Raw genomic sequence first — 24,786 nt, forward strand, 5'->3', positions numbered from 1 at the left:
TCCTACCACCAGAAGAGAAGAACCTTAACCACAAGAACTGTTTTAAGTGCCCATATAAATAACATTTACTGGACTTGTACAAATTCCCTCTACAACATCCCCCAACAAGTGGTCATCCTATCTGTACTTGAAAATATCTAATACATAAGTTTCCTACATAAGACAGGAAGGTTGAACTAAATAGTTATCAAAAAGATTAAAGGATGTACCTTCTCTTGTACAATAATAATTCATTCACATTACACTGAATATTGCCTTCTCATTTATTTCATCTAAATCAATTTTTTTAATACTCTCTTCTCTCAAAAAAAAAAAAAAGGATATTAGAGTTGCTAAACTAGTTACTATGAACATTACAATTAACCCATTTAAGAGAATCAAGTATTTAAAAGCTTCTATCTGCATGCAATTAATATTCAACATGTTCAAGAGAAAAGTATCCCACATTTATTAAAGTAGTTCTAACAGGAGTTAGCAATTAGTTTGGTAGCATACACTTCAAAGAAATTAGAGGGTTGAACCAGATGATCTAAAAAAGCACCTCCCAATTTATGACAACACTTGTAATTTTTTAGGTGAACCCCGATTTCATCTCTTTTATATATAAAGCTGCAATTTCTCTACAGCTTAGAGAACTGCCTAACATGATGTCCAAGGATTCAGCTATTTGACTTCCTCCTACAGTGAAATATAGTAAGTAAATGCCAGGTCATAAGAGCATATTAATAATATGTGATATTAATTACCCTTGTATACAATTAGCTGCTTAATAAGTTCCTCTTAAGAGATAGGAAATGGACCTTAGATTTCCCTCTACCAATCCAGGGCTGTACCTTCTCTGTAACTCAACAATCTTGGAGAGTTGCCTGACAGAAAAAAGTAAAGTGATATGCCCAGGGTCACACAGCCTTAGCATGTCAGAAACTAAACCTATGACACATCTTAATCTCTACCATGTTTCTATCTACTATGCCACAGCTGCTCCTCCCCTTTCAAAAACAAAAATCTTAGGATCAACTTTCAATAATTTCTAAAATTCCTTACCTTACAATCTTAACAAGCCTCATTTTAAAATAAACAAACCAATGAATCTAATGAGTGAAAATTTAGTAAGTTTCCATTCGATAGTTCCTCTAAATCTGTGCAAAAGCTAAGATTATGTGGAACTTTTTTTTTTTTTTAAACACTGCATTTGTAAAAACTTTTTTTTAAGAAAAGAAAAAACCAGGTAGAAGACATGGAAAAGAGTGCTGAATTTGAAGCCTGATGAATTTGGAGTTCAGATCTCTGACTCTGGTACTTCCAAAGCTGTGTGACCATGAACATCACAGGATCTGCAAAATGAGGAGGATGTTGATGTTTCAGTAAAAATCCCTAGACAAATCAAATTATATAGAGCCTACTGGTATGAAAAAGTATTCAAAAATCTAGGGTAGACAAATAGTAGTTAGAACTGGGGCCAATCAAAATAATAATGAATACTTATTAAACAACTACTTGGTGACTGTGTTAGATGGCTAAAAGCCAAAATAATTTAACCATTTCTACTCTAAGGAGATTATGTCTCAGTGAAAATTAAAAGCACACGTACACACATGTACGTGTGTATACATATACTTATTATCTCTTCCACTGGGACATAAATGCCTTGTGAGTAGAAATTAATTCTATACATATACTATACACATACATGCATATGTAAAATGAAATATAAATTAAATACAAATATACATTAAATAAACACAACTTAGGTTTGGCAGGGAAGGCAAGCTGAAGCAAGTTCAAGCAGAATTTGGTACCTGAACTACATGTAAAGGACGAAAGGCAATTATGAGGCAGAGCTGATAGGGTACATTCCAGGTATTTAGAATAGAAACGAGATGGACTATAATGTGAGGAAGTGGAAGGCCTGTTTGGCTAGACTGTAAAATCCAAGAGAGTTCAATTATTTTCTTGTCCAATGAGACAAGAAATTATAAGTTAGGATCACTTACCTTATGGAGAACTTTAAAAACTAAACATTGGAATTTACATTTGAATCTAGAGATAATAGGAACTCAGCTGACTGAGCAAAGTTAAACAATCAGATCTATGGTTAAGAAAATGACTTTGGCAATAACATTTAATAGATGTATTAGTATTAGGGTAGAGAGGAGACTTGAGGCTGGGAGGTCTCTCTTCTTAATTTAAGAAAAATCTAAAACTATCCTGTCAGAACCCTTTTTCTATTTTCCCCTAACATCCAAAATGTATTTTACATATTTGCATTTATTCAGTTTATTTTTATGCTTGATGTATTTTATAAGTACTTATTGCCCATTAGAACATAAGTTAAGTGCAAGGTGAGATGGGTTTCCTTGTTTGTATCTCTTTTTCCAGCACAATGCCTGGCATATGGAAGGACATGTTTTATGTAATTACCCATTTACTAATAGGAGATTTCATCAGTAATCTAGGTAAGAGGTAATAAAGGCCTGAACTGCTAGCTTTGTGAATGGATAGAAAAAATGGGATAAGAGAAATGACTTGTAAAGGTAGAAATGTTGCAATATTTGGCAAATGATGAGTTATAGTGGGCGAGGGTAAATGTGGATAAATTATATCTATATTTCAAAGCTGAGACACTGGAAAGTTGGGAGCCAGGAAGAGCTTACATCTGACTTACATCTGACACAGAATGGTTCTTTGCAAATGACTGAGAAAATCATCTTAACCTGTCAATACTCTAGGCAACCCCAAAAAGTATAACACTTGCAAAGAGCATGCCCACCTAAAGCAAAGAGGGAATTTGCTCATCAGTATCACTAGTCCTACCCTTATCTATAGTCAGAAAAATCTTAATAGTATTAAAAATTGTTTGCCATTTCAAGCTCACACACAAGATTTTAAATTAACATCAGACGGAATCATCAATGACATTTTTTCATAAACAATATATTAAACTGATTATAGCTGTATCTGCCTGAATTCATATCAAACATAAGTCTCTAAAATCCAGTATTTCTCTTAACTGTTTTAAAAAAAGAGAAGAGGATAGGAAGAACCAGAAAAAATTTGTTCAAAGGAAAAGGGCTTTAATGGAGTGTTTAAATGTTTAAGAAAGTTTTTAGAAATCAGTAAAATCAGTATCCTGAATGCTTCCATATTTAGTTCAAAATATACTATTCTAACACTAAATATATTAATTTTCATCTTGCAAGAAAAAGTGGTATATAATCTTTTAAGAACAGTAAACCTTCCCCCAAATACTGGCACATGACCTTTAAAAGGTTAACTTTAATCAAGATTTCAAGTGCACAATTTAATTCCATTCCATCTAAGTGCCTTGACAATAATTTTGCAATATCCTTTGCAACAATTAAAAAGGAAAATACAAAGTACATTTTAACCCTTAAAGAAAAAGATCCATTCAACTAAAGACACAACTACAATTCAATGGCAGCCAAATTAATCTAATTTCTTTTAGGAGTTACCGAGAAAACTTATTTGATTAACAATAAATGTTAGAGTCAATGATTGTTATTTTACACTAGCACATTTATTTAAAGTCATAAATCTTTAACTTTCACTTTTTTTTTGTGGGTGTGAAAAACAAAAAAAGAAAAAACTCTCTTATCACAATAAATGTCTAAAGTAATCTTGGAATAATCTAATCCCAACATATTCCTTAAGGGAAAGGATATGCGCTCCTAAACCACTCCAAACTTTCACAGCCCGTACTCAACCGGGAAGTCGACAACGTGGTGTGTCTCAGCGCAAACGCACAACACACACACACACACACACACACACACACACACCCCACCCCCCTTTTTGGATAAATGGGTAAGGAGAAAAGTGGCCAGACTCTTATCAATATGAATTCAAGGGAATTCAGCTTGAAGACCGGTAATCTGAATCTGTCCTGTAAATGTGGGGACAGAAAAGACACGAGCCTTAGTGATATTCTTATTAAAACAATAGTCTCTACACCAAAAGGTGTCAGCTGGAGTCAAATACAAAACTGCCCTACGGGGTGCGAGGGAGGGCTACGGCTCCTCTCACCCTCATTCTCGCCTCCCCCGATTTCTTTCCTGGCCTCAGTTCCCCCGAGAGGAGGGGGAGAAGGCCGGAAATGCTAATTGACGGAAGGGCGAGGGGCGGGAAACTTACGGCCTTCCTAGTTTTTAAAGTCTCCCCAGGCTTCAGAAGCACCTTCAGTGATTCTACCTCCCAAGAAGCCGGCAGAACAGAAATCCAAATCCCACACGCCAAGCGGCCCCATAAGAACCTACAATTTTCACTTCCCTCTCTTTACGGTTCCGTCCCCGCACCCACTGCGCGGAGCCGCCAACCGACAGCACCAACGTCAAATCCTCGACTAAAGCACAGAAAGTAAGCGAGCTCCACCCGCCGCTTCCAACCTCAGGGGGCGGGATTCCTTCGCGTGGGCCGGGAGCCGGGCAGCGCCGGCCGCAGCGTCCGGGAGCTGGGACTACCGGCGTCGGGGCTGCACGGTTCGCACCAGAGGGCGGGGGCAGGTCCCCAGGGCAGAACTGCGGGGCGCCGGCCCCAAAGCTCCCCCTCGCCCCCAGCGCGCCCTGCGGGCTGCCGCGCTGGGATTCCCCCACCTCTACGCCTTTCATTACCGTCTCTTGCCCAGTTCTCGAATCAGGGCCACGACCGCCCCAGCCGGCTCGGGCAGAATCTCTGAGGACAACCGCGTGAGCTCCGCAGGAGCCAGTCCCCTTTCCATCACCCGCCAGACGCCCTCCAATCTCGAAGGGGTGAGCCGAGACAAAAGGAGCTATAAGGAGGGTTGAAAAAAGACCAGAGAAGCGCGCCAGAAGCGCCCCCAAACTGCCCTCCCCCACCCGGCACCCCGTCCCGGCTCTTACTCATAGTGGCGGAAGATCTCGTTGGTAACTTTACAGTAGAAAACTTCCTCGTCGGGCCGTAGATCCCCCGGCGGCTTCTGCCTCACAAACGGCTTTCGATGCAGCAGCGGCATCTCTTCTCGCCCGCGTGTTGGCCCGGACCCTCGGCCGCCCACGCTCGTCCTACTTCCCTAACAAAATTAGAGGGGGTAGGGGAGAAGCCGGTCAGGTGGGGGCCGTCCGGCTCTCCCGGACCGAGGGCAGCAGAGGGCGTAGGCAAAATCGTGCGCTTCTTTTGTGTGACTGACCAGCTCCTTCGCACAGCTGCTGCTGGCGGCGGCGGCGGCGGCGGCGGCGGCGGCCCCAGGGAGTGAATGAGAGCGCTATCCTTGCCGCCGCGGATCCCCCACCCCGCGTATCCACCTCCTGAGTCTCCTCCTCTTTCTCCCCTCTCTTCCTCCACTTCCTCCTTTCCCCCTCCTCCTCCTCCTTTTCCTCTCCCTCTTCTCTTCTTCCCCTCCTCCCCTCCTCGCTCACAATGGGGCTCTGACGCTTAACCGCAGCCGGCGGTATGGACAGCTTCCCCACCCCCAACCCAGCCAGGCACACATAGCGCTAAAGAGAGGCAGGGTGCTTTGAAGGAAACCTCGGGATCCAGTTCCTCTCGGGTTTTGTCTCTTCTGCCCACTTTTCCACCCAACTGACATTAGCCCAATTCCCAGATACACGTCTCCTCTTCCTTACCTGTAGTCACAAAAAACGCCACTTCTCTGCCTTCCTAACTACCGAGGAGGAGAAAAGCGAGGTTCCTCTGGAGACCGCTTATATTCTTCCTCGTTCTCTTTTCCCTCCTACTTGATTAGAGTATGATAGATCTCACTGCCACTTGCCCTACTCTTAGCTCCTAGGAAGTTTCTGTGTTTATCTACTTTCGACTCTAAAGGAGGAAGAACTCTGGGGAGGAGCTTTGCACGTCCCTCTTCTACCTTTTTATTGGCTGCTCAATGACTTTCATAGTTTGTTACTGCTTCAGGAAGAGTTAGAAAGCTAAAGAGAAGCTTGGGAGAGTTACATTATTAATGAATGAAGCAATTCTTTGTGAAGTATCAGAAGCATCCTCCATGTTTGAGATGAGTCTAAAGATCCGGGAAAGAACTTGTTTTCACAAGTATATGGCTAACAAGTATTCAAACTCAAAAGTTGCGACCAAAGTGTTACAGTACATTGGAGAAAAGGGATTCAACATACTTTTGAGTGTAAAAGATAGAAATAAATAAAAAGGGGGAAATTATTTGAAGCTTTAAAAATTAGAATTACTATCTTTTAAGAAATTTTACTTGTGGCAACTTGCTCCTTGGGGGAAAATGTAGCTGGAGAATAATTCACTCAAGAATAATAATTCAGCCACAAGAAGAAACTGCATGAAGATCATCATTTAGTTCAAACCTCCACATCCTAAAGAAGTTAAGTGACTTGTTCTAGATCATAGGGTAATTAATGACTGAACCAAATGAGTTTAAGTAAAATGTTTTACCATGAGACAAAATTGCTACACCAAAGGGTTTCCTTAAGTATATTAACATTTGTTTTTCAAATTTTCTGATTATTCTAATCTTCAGATCTGATCTGTAAGCTTTTAGTTCACACATATAAAAAGTGTAGTTTGAAATGATTACAGAGTTAACTTTGAACCACTCCCCATTCACGGAAGGTATATGTTGCATTACTACCTTTCTGAAAGAACAAAGCACTCAGGTTCCAAGTGAGGAAACTGTCTCCAAGGAGATTGACAACCAAGTATCAGGTGGAAATATTTTTAAGAAGATATATCACTCCTTTCATAGCCTCATAAAATAGGCATTCTTTTTATTTTTAATACTCCCTTTCTAACTTTCCTTGTATCTTTTAGGATTTCTCCCCACCAACTCCATTTCCCAACAATTTAATGGTGACTATCAGAAAAAGCAGCACATGGCTTAAATAGCTTGCTTATGTGCTTGCCCAGGCAGCTGAGAGGAGACTTCAAATTTTTATTTGCTTTCCACCTGTTTTCTGAGCACAGGTCAGGCACTAGAGTTCCAAAGCAAAGACTTTACTTGCCCAAAGTATGTCAACACTGAATTAGCAATAAACAAGAACTTGCCTGTGACCCAAGAGGAGACAAACCTTAAAATCAACTTTCCCAGTCTTGGGGTTTGCCAAATTCAAACACCAAATTCAAATGTTCTCCGAAAGTAGTACTCTGGCCCACTAGCCTCCTAAAGAAAGATTTCATCAACAGAATGCTTCAGAGAAAAAGATAATGATATATCTGGCCCCTAATGGAGGTACCTGATTACTAGGTATCATCCTGAGGAGGCAAATAGATCTAGACCTTGTTACTCTTCCTCCATATTTCTGAGTTGCTTAGGCAATGCAAGTCTAATGGGAAAGACTAAGGGGGAGGAGGAGGATTGTTATTGTCCATATTTGGGGGAAACATAATTTGAGCTTTATAATGAGTGTATTTGGAAATTTTCCAGAGAAAAACTAATTGGAACAGGTACTCAGGATTAGAACCAGTCTGAAAGCCCCAAATCTTAAGATATCCTAAGCCACAAAATTTCATTTGTATATAGGATTCTTGGTCTCATTGTCAATAATTCCATTAATTTTGTTAGCAGAAGCAGAAATATAACTTTATAATGTTAATTTTCAAAAAGATGAATTTTCTCTTACACAAACTTTCATAGTACTTCAGCTAATACAGTATTTCCTTGTACTGTATATGCTATTTAAATAAATATTTGTTAACTAAAATAATAGTTATCTGTAGTGAATTTAAGTTTAGAAAATCATAATGGTAATGAAACCAAACCAAACTGATTTATGTCGACAACATGCTTACATGCCATTTAAAGTCATTTTACAGAAACCTAAACAAAAAAAATTTCAAAATACTTAATAAGTATTAACATATATATAAGTTATATGTATGTATAAGTATATATATATATATATATACTTGATTCTTTTTTTATCATAATTATGTTAGGCATTTTTCAAAAGTTAGTCTTTTTATATATTTGAATGATTAGATTTTCTTTTGATAATGAAAAGGCATCATTCTCCAACAGTTAACGATAAGCCATTAGCATGAAAGAAGCATTTTTTGTCAAAAAATGGTAATATAAAAGAAACCATGAAAGTAAAAGTGAAAAGACAGGAGAACATTGATTGCAATAAAGAGGAAAGACAAAGTTATGTTTAATTTTTTAAGTACCTTTAAATTAAGTTTTAAAAAAGTGTGAAAGAATAGGGGGGGACAATTAAAAGAAAAATTAAATTAATTAAAATTAAAGGACAATTAATAAAAAGAAAGAAGGGGGACAATTAAAGACTTGTTTCCTCCATGTTTTAATTTTAAATTCACTAGAATAAATGGGACCTCTGGCTCAAAATCATCTGACTATAAGTATCCCTATCTGCCGTGATGAAATAAAGTACCATGGTTAGTTATTCCATTTTGGCTAAAAACTGAAGGCTGGTAAAAATAGAAATATGTTTCTTGAGTCTTCTTATACCACTGCATTCTTCTGATTCTATTTCTAAGAATGTTTTTTCCTCTCTTCTTTGTCTCTTGCCCCATAACTGTAGACATAATTATTACATCTTTATAATAATTATTAAAATAGATTACATTTACATAAAATTTGACAGTTTACAAAATGCTTCCTTCACTAAAAAAGAAGCAAGTAGTGCAAGTGTGAAAAAGTGAAGACCTTCAGGTTCAGAGCAGTTCCTAACTTCTGCCATCTCAAGCCCAGTATCCTAACTCCTACCCCTATTCAAGTTAGGTTAGTTTTTTCTTAACAGATATAGAGGTTGTTGTTGGAACTTGGAGTTGGGGAACAACTAAACATTCAGACAGTTGACATTTCTCCCTTGATGCCAAAATGCCAAAACAGCCACAAGGAGCTCTAGATATCTTTCTATGATATTTGTGACTGATGTAAAACAATTGGGGTCACTCAAGCAAAGGAGCTTTCTTCAGCTAAATCAATTTCATTTCTTTCTTTGTTGAATATGGTTCTCTTTGAATATGGCTGAATCTGTTTTTGTTAACTGATCTCCAGATGTCTCAATTTGTTACATCAAACCTAAACTATCAGGGCACTCACTTTATTCAGACCCAGCCCAGAACAATTGGTATAGTTTATGCAGTTCCAGAACATCATAAACTGATAGTAAAAGTAGTAAAAGATAGACAATGCAGCCCAAATTAATATTCATGCTTCTGGTTGTGTTTTTGGTGATAGCACTGAATAGTAGTTATTGTGAGACACCTATACTATTCATAGGAATTAAGAGAATAAACTTCCTTCAGCCTTTCAACCAGAGATTAATATGAGTAGACTCTATTGTCGCTAAGAACATATTTGCATTAAACTATCTTGTTCTGGGCCTTCTAGCCTGATAATTTAACTTTCAACTAAAAGATTTCCTCATAATTCAGTTTACCTTTAAAGCAACATTGGATTAATGCAATTTAGAGAAATTGAGATATTCCTTTCATTAAAAAAAAACCCCACAAATATAGAAGAATTTATTTTGCTTTGCTCTCCCTGGAACTGGATGATTATGGTTTGCTAATGGTTATCATTACCCAATTTCCTGGGAGAACGTCTACTGAAAAAAATCATCCTCTCAGTTTTAAGGAAGTTATGTTTGTGTGTGAATGGGGAAAAAACAGTTAAGCATAGAATGGCTTTATAAAAATGATTGTACAGTCATATCATTGTATATGAACAGAACCAGTCATTAAGGAGTGGTATAACAATAAAACTGCAAACCAAGAAAGATCCCTAGGAATGTAGAATTTTCTAACCCAATTGAAGGAAGTTTTTTGAGATTTGTTTTTTTACATTTGACACTGCAGTATCAACCAGAATTTTGCCAAATATGCTTGTGATTTTTTTTTAAGTCATTGGAGGAAGTGCTTGAAAAATAATTCTACTTCTGAAATTATGGATAATGGACAAATTGTTAATTACACTATCCTCCCTCCCAAATACACAAACACTGAAAGTAGGTGATATCCTGCATCAATTTCTATTCATCTCAGAACTCTGAACTAACACTTCTCTGACTCTCTTTTTTTTTTCTTCCTCTTCCTCTCCCACTAAGGAACCCTATAAAGTACAGACCTCAAACACATTCCCCCATTGAAGAAGAAATCATTGTTATTTGCACTGTACTATCCTCAAACACTGAGGAGGCCCAATGGAGGTGATGGAAGGCAGAATTATGTCAAAACCTAGTAGAATACAACTTAGCAGGAAAAAATTGATTTGGAGTTAAGACATTTGGTTCTCATATATCTGTTCTTTCAACAAACTCAACTCCACAAAAATAACTCCTAGCAACATCAGGGTGATTAATTAGGGTTTATCCAAATAAGTTTAATTCTTCCCACTTCCCTTGTCACTGCCACAGTACCAGTGAAGTTCAAGAAGAGTGGGGAAATCCATGAGCTGCTTTAAACCTTCACACTGACTTAGGAACCTATGGAATGTGTCCCTTAGCAAAACCTGAGGCCAGCCCAAGGACCTGCCTTGATATGATTTTTTTCAGCTGTCCCCACAAACCTGCCATGGCTGCAAAGTGGCTAATTCTTCCAGGATGCTTTGGAAGTTGGATTCATAAAATCCTCTGCTTGATGAAGCAGAAAAGGCAGATAAGTGCAAGAATAGGTAGTCAAAGTCAGTCAAGCTTTTTTCTCTCCCACACCCATAAAGTGTAGGAATGGAACTAAGTATAACGACAAAGTATAAAGGCAGCATCATCTGTTGCATTTAAAGCACTTTTCTTGCATTATCTCAGTCCTCACAATTAACCTCTATGGTAGGTGAAAGCTTAAGTGACTTGCCTGGGGTCAGAGTTGAAAACAGGATTCTAACTTACATTATGAGCTAAATCATAGAAGCACAAAGGAAAATAGCTGTACAAATCCAGAACTGCTTCCACTCTAAATGTTCAAACAGATCATTTGTGCCCAATCTGTGGTAATGTCTTCCATGGACAAGCACACCCTACTCTAACTCCAACACTGTGATATCAGTCTTTCAAAATGAAGGATATACAAACAACAACAAATATCTGGCTCCCTCCACTACCTAGAGTAGATATCTTAATCACCATCTTAAAACTTTGAAAATACTACATTTAGATTTGAAACATTTTCTCATTCTTTATTGCTCAGAGGGAAGACTAGAAGTGGATAGACATAATCCACAAGGAGAATAATTCCAGTTCAAATTTCAGCTATGGCCCTTTCTAGAATTATGGATAATGGATGAATTGCCAATTTCCATGCTCCATTTAAATTTTCTAAGGTACTGAATCAATATCTACTCTCCCTCTTTCCTTCACCAGTAAGGAAAGTGCAGAGCTCAAATCCCAGGCCCCAGTTGCATTCCTCCATCCAAGGAGAAATAATTGCTATTTGTACCCTTCTATCTTTAGTCCTAGACAAGTCCCCATAGAGTATTCTACTTATTCCTAGGCTCTAAAAATTAAGATAAAAATTAAATATGCAAAATAAAACAAAATTCTGAAAATTGTTACATGGGAAATAGAAGTGATCAAAAACAAATTAAGGCAACCAATTGTGCTGTATTATATGTTATAAAGGTGGTGCCAATATTCTTTCAAGCAATTATCATTTATTTATTAAATGTCTACTATGTGCCAAGCACTGTGCTTAAGCCCTTGGGGTACAAAAAATAGGCAAAACTGAGTCTCTGCCCTAATGGAACATTTATCCAAACTATTTTGACAGGTGTTCCCTGTTAGTAAAAAATGTTATTAATTTATAAATTACATACATGTGCTACTACACTAGCATTAGGAAAACAGAAATGGACATCAAAAAGAAAATAAAGGTGAAAAGGCAATTTTAGAATGTTTTATTAATAATATAAAACATATTTCACTAAAATATTAATTTCAAGTCATTAAAAATTGATATCAGTAATATAATCTTAATGTTGTAAGCAATTAACTACTTTTGATGCCATGTATTTGCATCTCTAAATGCAATCTAGAATCTAGTATGTCTTGCATTGATTTGGTTGTTTAAAGTTTGTGATGCTTTACATAAATTCTTAATAGTAAAAATAATTTCTTCAAATTGACTTTCAAAAAATATCATACTCATTAATGTATGTCTGCAACTGTATTTAAGATTTAAAATTCTCTCATCTAAAGTAGGGATAGATTGACAGTTACAATTAAAAGTACACACACATACACACACTATCTAATCATATTTTATAGAACAATGGCTGTCTCCTATGCTACACGCTGAATAGCTTGTGTATATTTTGTATGCATACAAATATACAAAAATATTTTAAGTTTTGTATTGCTTCCTTTCCTATGTGTTTAAATTCTTGGAAACAGTGCAAAAAAAACCAAGGTAAAATGCAATTTTTAATGTGAAAATACTGTTATAAGTTTGTATTAGCAATTGAAATGTTATATTCCACTTAACTTCATAAAATTTTTATATCTTTGATACACTTAAGACAACCTGATTATTTTAATAATAAAAATGCACATTGTATTTTAGATTTTTTTAAAAAGGTTACTACAAAATATAAAAGCAATAATATTAACATTCTATTCTCTGCTTTATTTTTATTGTCAATACAACAAGCAATGCTAAAAAATAACTTTTAAACCTTAATATAAAATGTACAAGTATTCATTCAAGCAACAATCATTTATCAAGAGCTTACTATGTGCCAAGCACTGTACTTAATAAACACTTGGGGTACAAAAACAGTCAAAACAATCTTTGTCAATTTTGAAAACTGCAACCCTGTTAGCAAAAAATGTCAACTTACAATTACATGCATTATTTTTATTGTCAATACATGTAACACTAAAAAATTAATAATTTTTCAACTTTAGCCTAAGATTCACACAATCAGTTTTTATATTATATACTTCATGAAAATGAATATAGATATCATTCTCCTATGAGGATGATACAAAATACACCAAAACAGAGTTCCAATCAGTAGCAAAGTGCATTGTGTTTTTTTAAACACATATTGTTGCAAAAAGTACAATTATTTTCAGTTTTTCTTGGAATGTGTGTTATTGTGGAATGACAGCAGATTATAATCAGTGTATTCTAATTTCTGAGTATTAACTATTGCATGAAAATGAAGTTATAGACATTTATGGTATATTGGGGAACTGTGAGAAGCATAAGAATGAAGTGAATCATTATGTCAGATAGAAAGTATTTTCCTTGTATTTTCAGTGTCCCTGTGGGAGGATGGGTGAAAAGATTATCTTTTAACCTCTTTCAATTATCTATCATCTTTTCATTTTGTTTTTTTTCCTGTTTGATTTTTATTCCACAGAACATCAACATCATACTTCCCTGTGTATATTGACTCAGTTTTTGATACTTAATACATTTTCAATTCTATCAGTGCCCTTTCTCTTCTTTAACTGTAGAGCATCCCAAAACTTTCATTTATAGAGGGTTCAAAACTTTCCAGATATCCTCAATACTTAGCACAATGCCTGATATATAGTAGGCACCTAATAAATGTTTATTGAATTTCATTGAATCCATCAGTGATAGCCCGTGCATGGACTGTAACTCAAGTGTTTAAATGCACTATAAATGTTGTTCAGTCATTTCAGTTATGACCCCATATGGGATTTTTTTTTTTTTTTTTTTGGCAAAGATTGGAGTGATTTGCTATTTCCTTCTCCGGCTCATTTTACAGATGAGGAAACTGAGGCAAACTGGGTTAAATCACTTGCCCAGAGGTCACACAGCTTGTACATAACTGAGGTTGGATTTGAACTCAGGTCTTCCTTACTCTAGGCTTGGCATTCTACAGCAACACCTAGTTAACCATAGAGACTATAGTAGTAATTCAAATTTAGATGTTAAAATGACTTTTAACTCTGTTTAATTCCCTTATTTTAAATCATAATATGCTTGCCTTTATTTTTTTTTTGAGGCAATTGAAGTTAAGTGACTTGCCCAGGGCCACACAGCTCGGAAGTGTTAAGTGTCTTGACCAGATTTGAACTCAGATACTCCTCACTTCAAGGCTGGTCCTTTATCCACTGTACCACCTAGCTGCCCCTCATAATATGTTTCATGAAAAAGTAAATACTAGAAAATTATTCTAGATCTTCAATGATAAACCAATGTTATAAGGACCTATGAATTTTGTAATTTTAGTAAAACTGTTATCGCCCCCCAAATTTTTCTGAGGCCCTGCATACTCTAGAGGTAGCCTTGGGCCCATCTATTGCAAATAGAGCACAAAAAATATCTGGCCTTATTTTTTTGTTTTGCTTTGTGTTGCTGCCTAAGCATAGGTGGAAAATTCTGATATGGGTAGACAGGTAATAGAGTAGAGACTAGAACATGTTTTCTAAACTTGCCAGTAGTTCATGGGTTCCTCAATGAGGGAAGGGTGTCAAATAAACATGAATAATTTCCTGTTTAGGAATAATTTCCTGTTTTAGATACATTGACTACTGAGGGGGGATCCAAGTCCTGGAAAATTTAGCCAGAATCCTTTAAAGTTGCCTAACTAGCAGCTATGGTAGTTCCTGACCTCACCAACTGTGGTAGACCAGCAAAGCTGGCCTGCAGCATATCCTCTCAGCAAGCACAGGACAACAATGATAAAATAGGCCAAATGCAGTCCTCTGCCTGGATATGGGTAAAGTCAAGCCTAAAATAGGGAGATGGAGTTAGGCTCAAGAAGTAGGAGTATATTGATGATCAGAATCACTGCAATACTATCTCAGCCCAGGACAGAATAGTTCAGGTTCTGTCCCAGCACAGGGAGTAACAATTTCTGTCAGAGTGCACAGGCATGGGCCCTAGCAGCACTGAAACCTAAATGCAAAAAAAATGGATATTAGCATATCTAGTGGCAAAAGCCCAAACTAGCCTATTGCTCAATATAAAATTGATTAGCCCCTCCACTTTGCTACCCATATAATATCCAATAGTCAGAATAAAGCTTCTTGCCATAAAGATATTGAGATCATTCTTGAGATTTGGTTGGTTGAGAGGACTGAAAGATCAGACTGTTGGCATCTTATTTATTGTCACCTGAATACAAAACAACTGTAAGAACCTCCAAGGTGCTCTCTCTGATGTTTGATTTATACAAAATGAGAAGCAACTCAGGCAAGGAAGCTTTGGTCCAGGTGAATGTCTGTCCTTGTCAAATATCCTTCTACTATGGCTAAATTACTTTTGTTAATTGTTGAATCATCTCCTAGGGGAAAAGGACCCACATGTGCAAAAATGTTTGTAGCAGCCCTTTTTGTAGTGGCCGGAAACTGGAAACTGAATGGATGCTCATCAGTTGCAGAGTGGCTAAATAAGTTATGATATATGAATGTTATGGAATATTATTGTTCTATAAGAAATGATCAGCAGGATGATTTCAGAGAAACCTGAAGAGATTTATATGAACTGATGCTAAATGAAGTGAACAGAACTTCACTTGTTCTGAGATCAGTGTACACAGCAACGGATGTGGCTCTTTTCAACAATGAGATGATTCAGGCCTGTTTAAATGATCTTGTAATGAAGAAAGCCATCTGCACCCAGAGAGAAGACTGTGGGAACTGAGGGTAGATTACAACATAGCATTTCACTCTTTGTTATGGTTTGCTTGAATTTTATTTTCTTTCTCATTTATTTTTTTACTTTTTGATCCAATTTTTCTTGTGCAGCAAGATAATTTTATATATATGCTTATTTTGTATTTAACATATATTTTTGCCACATTTACCATATATTGGATTACATGTCATCTAGGGGAAGGGATGAGGGAGGAAGGGAAAAATTAAAACACAAGGTTTTGAATTTTCAAAGGTCAATATTAGATAAAAGCTTTTATATAATTTTTCCTTGCTCTTTAAGTTGTTACTATACTTATTTTCACTTCACATGAAAAAGCCATGGTGGCTCATGAATGATTATATTTAATATGTCTGATTCTCTACCAAAAAGAGGGGGCAGAGAAGAATAAAATAAATGTACAACTAGCTAAAAATACACAGCATTCAAATAAGACAGGGATCTAAAGCTCTGTACTGATCAGACTTTGATTCTAATCTGAGGACTGAAAAGCTACACACATGTATATGCAGATGACAGAAAAAATAATTTATAAATATGTGATTTTTATTAATAACTGATAATCAGAGAAACTCTCTGGGTAGCTAAGTCAGGAAGATACACCTTCCTGAATTCAAATCTAGCTGCAGATACTAATTAGTTATATGACTCCGGGCAAGTCACTTAACCCCATTTGCCTCAGTTTCCTCATCTTTAAAATGATCTGGATAAAGAAATAGCTAATTATTCCATTACTTTTGCCCAAGAAAATCCCAGATAGGGTCACAAAGAGTTAAATACCTTGACTCTTTCAACAATAAAATTTCTATAATTCAAGGCAATTTCAAAAGACTTGTGATATAAAGTGCCATCCACATCTAGAGAGAACTATGGAGACTGAATATAAATGAAAGTATAGTATTTTCACCTTTATTTTTTGTTGTTTGTTTGCTTGGTTTTTTCTTTCTTGTGTTTTTTTTTTTCTTTTGATGTGATTTTTCTTGTGCAGCATGATAAATGTGAAAATATGGTTAGAAGAATTATGTAATTATGTTTAACCTATATCAGATTGCTTGCTATCTTGGGGAGCAAGGAAAGGCAAAAGGGAGAAAAATTTGAAACAAGATTTTTGTAAAGGTGAATGATGAAAACTGTCATTGAATGTATTTGAAAAAGTAAAACACTACTAAAAATTTTTAAAAAGTCAAATACAACTGATTTTTTTTTAGTATTTTTAGTAGTGTTTTACTTTTTCAAATACATGTTCAAAATAAATGACGGGAAATTACTTTTGCAGTGTATTTTACATGTTTGTAACAAAGATAACTTCAATTTCATCAAAAGATAAGGAGAGAAGCAAGAAAAAGTAGTTGCACAAAAACACATAAAAGAAGTATCAATGAAGATAAAAAGGTTTACAGTATGAGAAATGACAAGAATGAGGAAGACTGAAAAGACTCACAAGCTTTGAAACTACTTTTTATTATGTGATCAGCTAGATGAAAGACTAGATACTTTCTCTGTCATAACTTTTCAAACCTTTCCAAAATAAGAATTATGTTCAAGATATAAGGGGATTTCAGATTACCTCCACAGGATGAAACCAAGAATCTTAATGGGATAACAACCTGATGAACTAAAAGCAGAGAAGGCTAATTTCTAATCTCTAATATACTCATTTAGCACCCCTTCCTGCAATAGCCACCACTTTTTGGCAAGACTATACAAAGCTCATTCACAGACTTACAATAGAACTCAACTCTGCCTGTTTCTCCTCCATCTGCCACTATGTATCTCCACAGATGAGTCTTGCTTTTGATGGAATTAAAGTTATCTTTGTTATAAAAGTGGTCAGCCAGAGAACTAAAGAATAGAGATAACTATGCCAGCATGTCTGTGTGAGATTCCACCTAACTTGAAAAAAAGAACTACCATTAAACTATGGGTATCTCTGTCCACTGCAAAAGTTACTTTCATTAAGAGACCAAGGCCAATAGAACATGAATTGCCCAATAGGCCATAGAAAATTGTCATCACAGGAAAAGGAATCAAAATAAATGATGGAAAGAAAAGGAAAAAGACTAAGTTTAATAAAAATTTCCAAAAGAAATAAACTTATTTAAAAGCACAAGAACTGGAAAACCAACAGGAAGATATTAAAGGTCAAAGAGACTATATGGCCTCTAGATACCTAAAATTAATTCAGATATCTATGAACAATTACCTAAGAAGGCAATTGACCTTGTAAATTCCCAAGAGACTATGAACAGATGTTCTTGAATTGTTGAACTGAATAACATGTATTAAAGCAGAATTTGTAACACTTACTACAGCAATACTTAGCAGAATAGAAAAATTTAAATCCACAGTAGCAAAACAACAAAACAGATAATTGATTAGGAATTCACATATACAGAAGTAAAGGACAACCCAGAATAAGAGAAAAAAGACAAAACATTTTAAAAGAAAACAACCTTTACACAAGTAAAACATGTTGAACTTGAAAAGATTGAGATATTGAGACAATTTAAACATTATGAGTCTCCCAGAAGAATGAACTTGAAAAACTTGAGTACCATAATGGAAAAAATAATAAAACTGCCAAAAACTTATGAACACAGAAAAGAAAGTGCCAAAAGAATTCACAAATGATCTCTAGAAGAAAAAAGTGCTGCAAATTCTCAAGAGGCCTAGTAAAGCCTCATCAAAATCATTAACAAAAACTTAATTGAAATAAACACTTCTATTGACAAACAACAACTTATATAGAAGTGATCAGGAAAAATTCTTAAAATTGAACACTATTCCACACCCACAAAAAAGAAAAGGAACTCAAGAAAGAAAACAACAGAGGGAAACCATAATCAAGCCCAAGGTTAATATTAAAGAAAAAATATGTGCAGTACTTGCTCAAAAAGAAGAGGACCTATGGGAAAATGTGTGAAGAAGCTAAGTGAAATCTCCTTTCTCTGGTAGGAAGAGACCCGATAAATAACTCTTTCCAAGAAGAGAAAGGTAGAAAGTCTATAATTGGAAATGGGAACCTTACAAAGATAATCAATATGCTAAGATTTCTGTGATGCAGCTAAAGCAGTCTTATGACCCCTAAAAACATATTAACAAAAAGGAGGAGGAGCAAATTAATTAATTAAATATTCATTTAAAAATAATAAAAACTGACAAAACGAAAATGAGCATTTAGAAAATATTAAAATTTAGGCAGAAAATAAACTGAATATCAAAAAAACCCTATAAAAATGGTAAAACTAAAAACTGGTTCTTTAAAAAATATTGGGAAAATTGATACACCTTTTGCCAATTTAATTAAAGAGAAAAGTATAGAAAATCAAATCAATAAAATAGAAAATGAACAAAGTAAAATCATGGCTAGACTAGAATAAAGAGGTTTATCAGGACCTACTAATCACAGTTATATGCTAACAAAACTGAAAAAAAAAAAAAAAACAATACCCGAAACTAAAAAGACAAAAACAAAAAAAGTGATACTATCAAAAATGTAAAACCCTCAAACTAAGAGAAGACCAAAAAAAAATCTTAAAATTAAACCAATATATTGTTTGTCATTTAGGGAAGAGGGTGGAGGGAAGGTAAGGAGAAAAAAAAAATTGGGACACAAGATTTTGCAGGGATGAATGTTGAAAACTATCCATGTGTTGTTGTTGTTTTTCCTGAGGCAATTTGGGTTAAGTGATTTGCTCAGTGTCACACAGCTAGGAGTATTAAATGTCTGAGGCCCGATTTGAACTCAGGTTCCCCTAACTTCAGGGCCGGTGCTCTATTCACTGTGCTATCCAGCTGCTCCTTCCATATGGTTTGAAAATAAAAAGCCTTATAAAATTATTTTAAAATAAAATAATCCAATATAAGAAAAGGCAATAGAATTACCAAAGAAAATTCTCCCTGTTCTGATGATTCATAGAAAGATTTTAAAAAATTAATAATTTTAAAGTTTTTTCTTTTTAAATTTTTTTGTTTATATATGTACATTCATTTTTTACATATTTCCATATGAGTCATGTTGGTAGAGAAAAATCAGAATACAGAGAACCATGGGGAAAAAAAAACAAGGGGAAAAAAGTGAAAAAAAGGTGAAAATAGTATGCATTGATCTGTGTTCAATCTCCATACTTCTCTCTCTGGATGCATATGGTGTTTTTCATTTAAAGTTTATTGGCTACAAACAAAACTAATGCAGACAAGATTAGAAGGGAAGCAATAAACTGGGAAAATATTTTTACACTCAAAGGTTCTGATAAAGGCCTCATTTCCAAAATATATAGAGAATTAACTCTAATTTATAAAAAATCAAGCCATTCTCCAATTGAAAAATGGTCAAAGGATATGAACAGACAATTCTCAGATGAAGAAATTGAAACTATTTCTAGTCATATGAAAAGATGCTCCAAGTCATTATTAATCAGAGAAATGCAAATTAAGACAACTCTAAGATACCACTACACACCTGTCAGATTGGCTAAGATGACAGGAAAAAATAATGATGATTGTTGGAGGGGATGTGGGAAAACTGGGACATTGATTCATTGTTGGTGGAGTTGTGAACGAATCCAACCATTTTGGAGAGTAGTTTGGAACTATGCTCAAAAAGTTATCAAACTGTGCATACCCTTTGATCCAGCAGTGTTACTACTGGGATTATATCCCAAAGAGATTATAAAGAAGGAAAGGGACCTGTATGTGCACGAATGTTTGTGGCAGCCCTTTTGTAGTGGTAGAAACTGGAAACTGAATGGATGTCCATCAGTTGGAGAATGGCTGAATAAATTGTGGTATATGAAAATTATGGAATATTACTGTTCTGTAAGAAATGACCAACAGGATGATTTCAGAAAGGCCTGGAGAGACTTACACGAACTGATGCTGAGTGAAATGAGCAGGACCAGGAGATCATTATATACTTCAACAACAATACTAGATGATGACCAGTTCTGATGGATCAGGCCATCCTCAGCAACAAGATCAACCAAATCATTTCTAATGGAGCAGTAATGAACTGAACTAGCTATACCCAGAAAAAGAACTCTGGGAGATGACTAAAAACCATTACATTGAATTCCCAATCCCTATATTTATGCACACCTGCATTTTTGATTTCCTTCACAAGCTAATTGTACAATAATTCAGAGTCTGATTCTTTTTGTACAGCAAAATAATGTTTTGGTCATGTATACTTATTGTGTATCTAAGTTATATTTTAATATATTTAACATCTACTGGTCATCCTGCCATTTAGGGGAGGGGGTGGGGGGTAAGAGGTGAAAAATTGGAACAAGAGGTTTGGCAATTGTTAATGCTGTAAAGTTACCCATGTATATATCCTGTAAATAAAAGGCTATTAAATTAAAAAAAAAATAAAAATAAAGTTTATTGGCATTCCCTTGATCACTGAATTGCTAAGAAAAATTAATGTTTTGGTTCTGCTTGCTTCACTTCACATCAATTCATGTAAATCTTTCCAGACTCTTTTCCCCCATTTTTTGTGGAATAATAATATTCTATTACTTTCATATACTATAACTTATTCAGCCATTCTCCAACAGATGGGCATGTACTCATTTTCCAATTCTTTGCCATCATAAAAAGAGCTGCTACAAATATTTTTGTGCATGTGGGTCCTTTTTCCTCTTTTATGATTTCTTTAGATTACAGACCCAATTGTGATACTGCCCAATCAAAGGGTATGCCCTTTGGGCATAGTTTCAAATTACTCTCCAGAATGGTTAGATCATTTCACAATTCCACCAGCCATGCATTAGTGTCCCAGTTTTCCCACCAATAATATTTATTATTATTATATATAATAATTATATATAATCCCCTCCAATATTTATCATCTTTTCCTCTCATTTTATCCTATTTGATAGGTGTGAGGTGGTACCTCAGAGTTGTTTTAATTTGGATTTCTCTGATCAATAGTGATTTAAAGCATTTTTTCATATGACTAAAATAATTTTAACAAAAAAAATAGTGCCAATACAATTTATTCTTAAAAATCATGAAGTAAGCATCCTACCACTTTCCTTTTATGGAATATTCACAATCATTTTCCTTTGTTTTGCAGCATTTATTAATAGATGCGTAAATATCTTTACTCTATCTGAAAGCCATATTTTGTCAGCTATTAATATTGAACCTTTTGATTTAACTACCCAATCTCTTTGTCCTGAAATTTGATAATTTCTTCCCCCTTCCTTTTTATATCCTGTTGCTCACTTTCTGACTCCTTCTTCCAGTACCTCAACTACCTCTTATGTTACGCAATTGATGGATCACCAGCCAGCTCCAACTAGTGGCTTCTCAATCTCCAGTCTGTCCCACCTGAAGAAGTAACTTCAAGCTTCAAAAGCTCCCTATATTTATGTGATCTCCCAAAGGTTAACTACGCCTTCTGGAGGGAGAGGGATTCTGGGTTATCTCCCAGAGTGCTCTCTGGTCCTAAGGGAGGTGTGAATTCAGCTCTCATACTAGCCCTGAACTCTTGTGTGAACTCCATTGAGTACTTAGATACTTGAGCTCTCTAAAGATGTGAACACAAGCATTGTTCAATCAGTTCCACTTAGTATCTTGTTTCAAGTTCTGGCCCAAAATAACTCTAAGATTAAATTAACTCCAATGTCTTTAACACTTTGTAAAGAAATGTCTTAACACTTTAGTAAAGATTTCAACATATAATGGTTTCCTGGTTCTGCTCATTTCACTTAGCATCAGTTCATGTTAAGTCCAGGCCTCTCTGAAATCATCCTGCTGATCATTTCTTATTGAACAATAATTTTCCATAACATTCTTTTCAACTGTTGGGCATCCACTCAGTTTCTAGTTTCTTGCCACTACAAAAAGGGCTCCTACAAACAATTTTACACATTTGAGTCCTTTTCCTTCCTTCATGATTTCCTTGAGATACAGAGCCAGTAGTGGCACTTCTGAGTCAAAGGGTATGCACAGTTTGATAGCTCTTTGGGCATAGTTCCAAATTGCTCTCCAGAATGGTTAGATCCATTCACAATTCCATCAACTATGTATGTATTATTACTGTCCCAGTTTTCCCACAGCCCCTGCAACATTCATCATTATTTTTTCCTGTCATCTTAGCCAATGTGAGAAGTATGTAGTGATGTTTCAGAATCGTCTCAATTTGCATTTCTCTGATCAATAGTGATTTAAAGCACCTTTTCATATGAGTAGAAATGGTTTCAATTTCATCTAAAAATTGTCTATTCATATTCTTTGACTATGTATCAATTGGATAATGGCTTGAATTCCTATAAATTTGAATCAATTTTCTATATATTTTAGAAATGAGGCCTTTGTCACAACTCTTGAATGTAAAAATGTTTTGCCAGCTTATTGCTTCCCTTCTAATATTGTCTACATTAGTTTTATATTTCCAAAAACTTTTTAATTTAATATGATCAAAATTATCTATTTTTATGTTCAATAATGATCTCCATTTCTTCTTTAGTCACAAATTCCTTCCTTCTCCATGGATCTGATCCTATGTTCTTCTAATTTGCTTATTAATATCACTTTTTATGTCTAAATCATGAACCCATTTAGATCTTATCTTGGTTTTCATTGTTAGGTGTGGGTCAATGCCTAGTTTCTGCCAAACTAGTTTCTAATTTTCCCAGCAGTTTTTGGCAGATAGTGAGTTCTTATCCCAAAAGCTGGGGTTTTGGGGTTTGTCAAACATTAGATTACTATAGTCACTGAATATTTTGTCTTATGAACCTAACCTAGTTCACTGATCGATTTCTTAGCCAGTACCAAATGGTTTTGATGACCACTGCTTTGTAATATCATTTTAGGTCTGGCACAGCTAAGCTACCTTCATTTGCATTTTTCATTAAAGGAAGTAGCATTTTCATGGAATTAAGACCCAGTTGTTTTTTTTTTTGTTTTTTTTTTTTAAAGAAGGGGTAGCACTATGCAACAAATTCTATAAAGCAGTGGCAGAAATTGCTTAGAAGGGAGAACCCAGAAAAGTTTTGATTCCATGAAAAATACAAAGAAGAGAAAGTGTTTGGATAAGCATAGGGTCCTCCAATTTAGAATAAAAAGGGAGGACGGATAATAAAGATAATGAGAGAGAAATCTCTGGAAAGGGGCACAAAAATGAAATTCAAAACCTAATAAACAGGACTAGATGAAGAAGAAGAAAGAAAACTAATTAGGTTGGTGGTGGGAAACATGGGAAGAATTAACCAGATAAAAGAAGGAAAGAAAAAAAAGGAACTTATAAGCAAAATTTGAATACAAAGGGGGTAACAAATGGGTGAAAGGATCAAGGATAGGTTAAGAGAACCAGTGAGAACAGAACCAACTTAAAAAAGATTAAATTAAAGTAACTAATAGCAGTAGAAGGGAAAATGTAACTTGAAAGAAACCCAGTATTAGGGACAAATGAAAGAAATATAAATCTCTTAACTTTAAATGTAAATGGATCAATTGATCAATGATGGACAGAATCAGCTACACCCAGAGAAGGAACACTGGGAAATGAGTGTAAACTGTTTGCATTTTTGTTTTTCTTCCCAAATTATTTTTACCTTCTGAATCTAATTCTTCCTGTGCAACAAGAAAACTGTTCAGTTTTGCACACATATATTGTGTCTAGGATATACTATAACATATTTAACATGTATAATAAGACTGCTTGCCATGGGGAGGGGGTGGAGGGAAGGAAGGGAACAATCAGAACAGAAGTGAGTGCAAGGGATAATGTTGTAAAAAATTAGCCATGCATATGTACTGTCAATAAAAAGTTATAATTATTTTTAAAAAAATAAATGTAAATGGATCAAATTATCCAATAAAATTGAAAAGCAAGTCTTTAAATAAGAAAACAAAATCCTACATACTGTTGGTCACAAGAATTTAAAATCAAAGAATAAAACTGAGGAAGTGGGTATGGAATGTTAAATGTATTATTGTATGTCAATGAATCCAAAAAAGCAGGAGTCACAATTACACTATATGACAAAGCAAAAATAAACTTTAAAAAACTGTTATACTGAAAGAAATGAAAATCAAAAGGAATAAAAAAGAAACTACATTATTTTAAAAGAAACAAAAAAGGAAACTATTATGCTAAAAGAAATCTTAATCAACAAACCAATATTAATACTGAATCTACATCCTTCAAGTGTTTTAGCATCCAAATTCATTAAGGGGACATTAAATGATTACAAGAATATATGGATATGGCAATGACAAGAAACTTCAGTA

General features: G+C 35.2%; 1 protein-coding gene across 6 annotated transcripts in view; it reads right to left on the reverse strand.

Moving 5' to 3' along the window:
* Nucleotides 1-24,786, reverse strand: part of BAZ1A (bromodomain adjacent to zinc finger domain 1A) — a 198,075-nt gene that overhangs the window by 99,998 nt on the left and 73,291 nt on the right. For 2 of the 6 annotated variants that reach the window (XM_031952858.1, XM_031952857.1), the window contains exon 1: nucleotides 4,878-5,364. In XM_031952858.1, the coding sequence (XP_031808718.1) occupies nucleotides 4,878-4,990 (113 nt within the window). In that variant the 5' untranslated portion in view covers nucleotides 4,991-5,364. Of the gene's footprint in view, nucleotides 1-4,877; nucleotides 5,368-5,600; nucleotides 6,406-24,786 lie in introns of those variants that run through there. The other 4 variants (XM_031952854.1, XM_031952853.1, XM_031952855.1 and 1 more) reach the window with 4 other exon arrangements.

The sequence above is a fragment of the Sarcophilus harrisii genome, chromosome 2 (assembly GCF_902635505.1).
Source record: "Sarcophilus harrisii chromosome 2, mSarHar1.11, whole genome shotgun sequence".
Classification (NCBI taxonomy): Eukaryota; Metazoa; Chordata; class Mammalia; order Dasyuromorphia; family Dasyuridae; genus Sarcophilus; species Sarcophilus harrisii.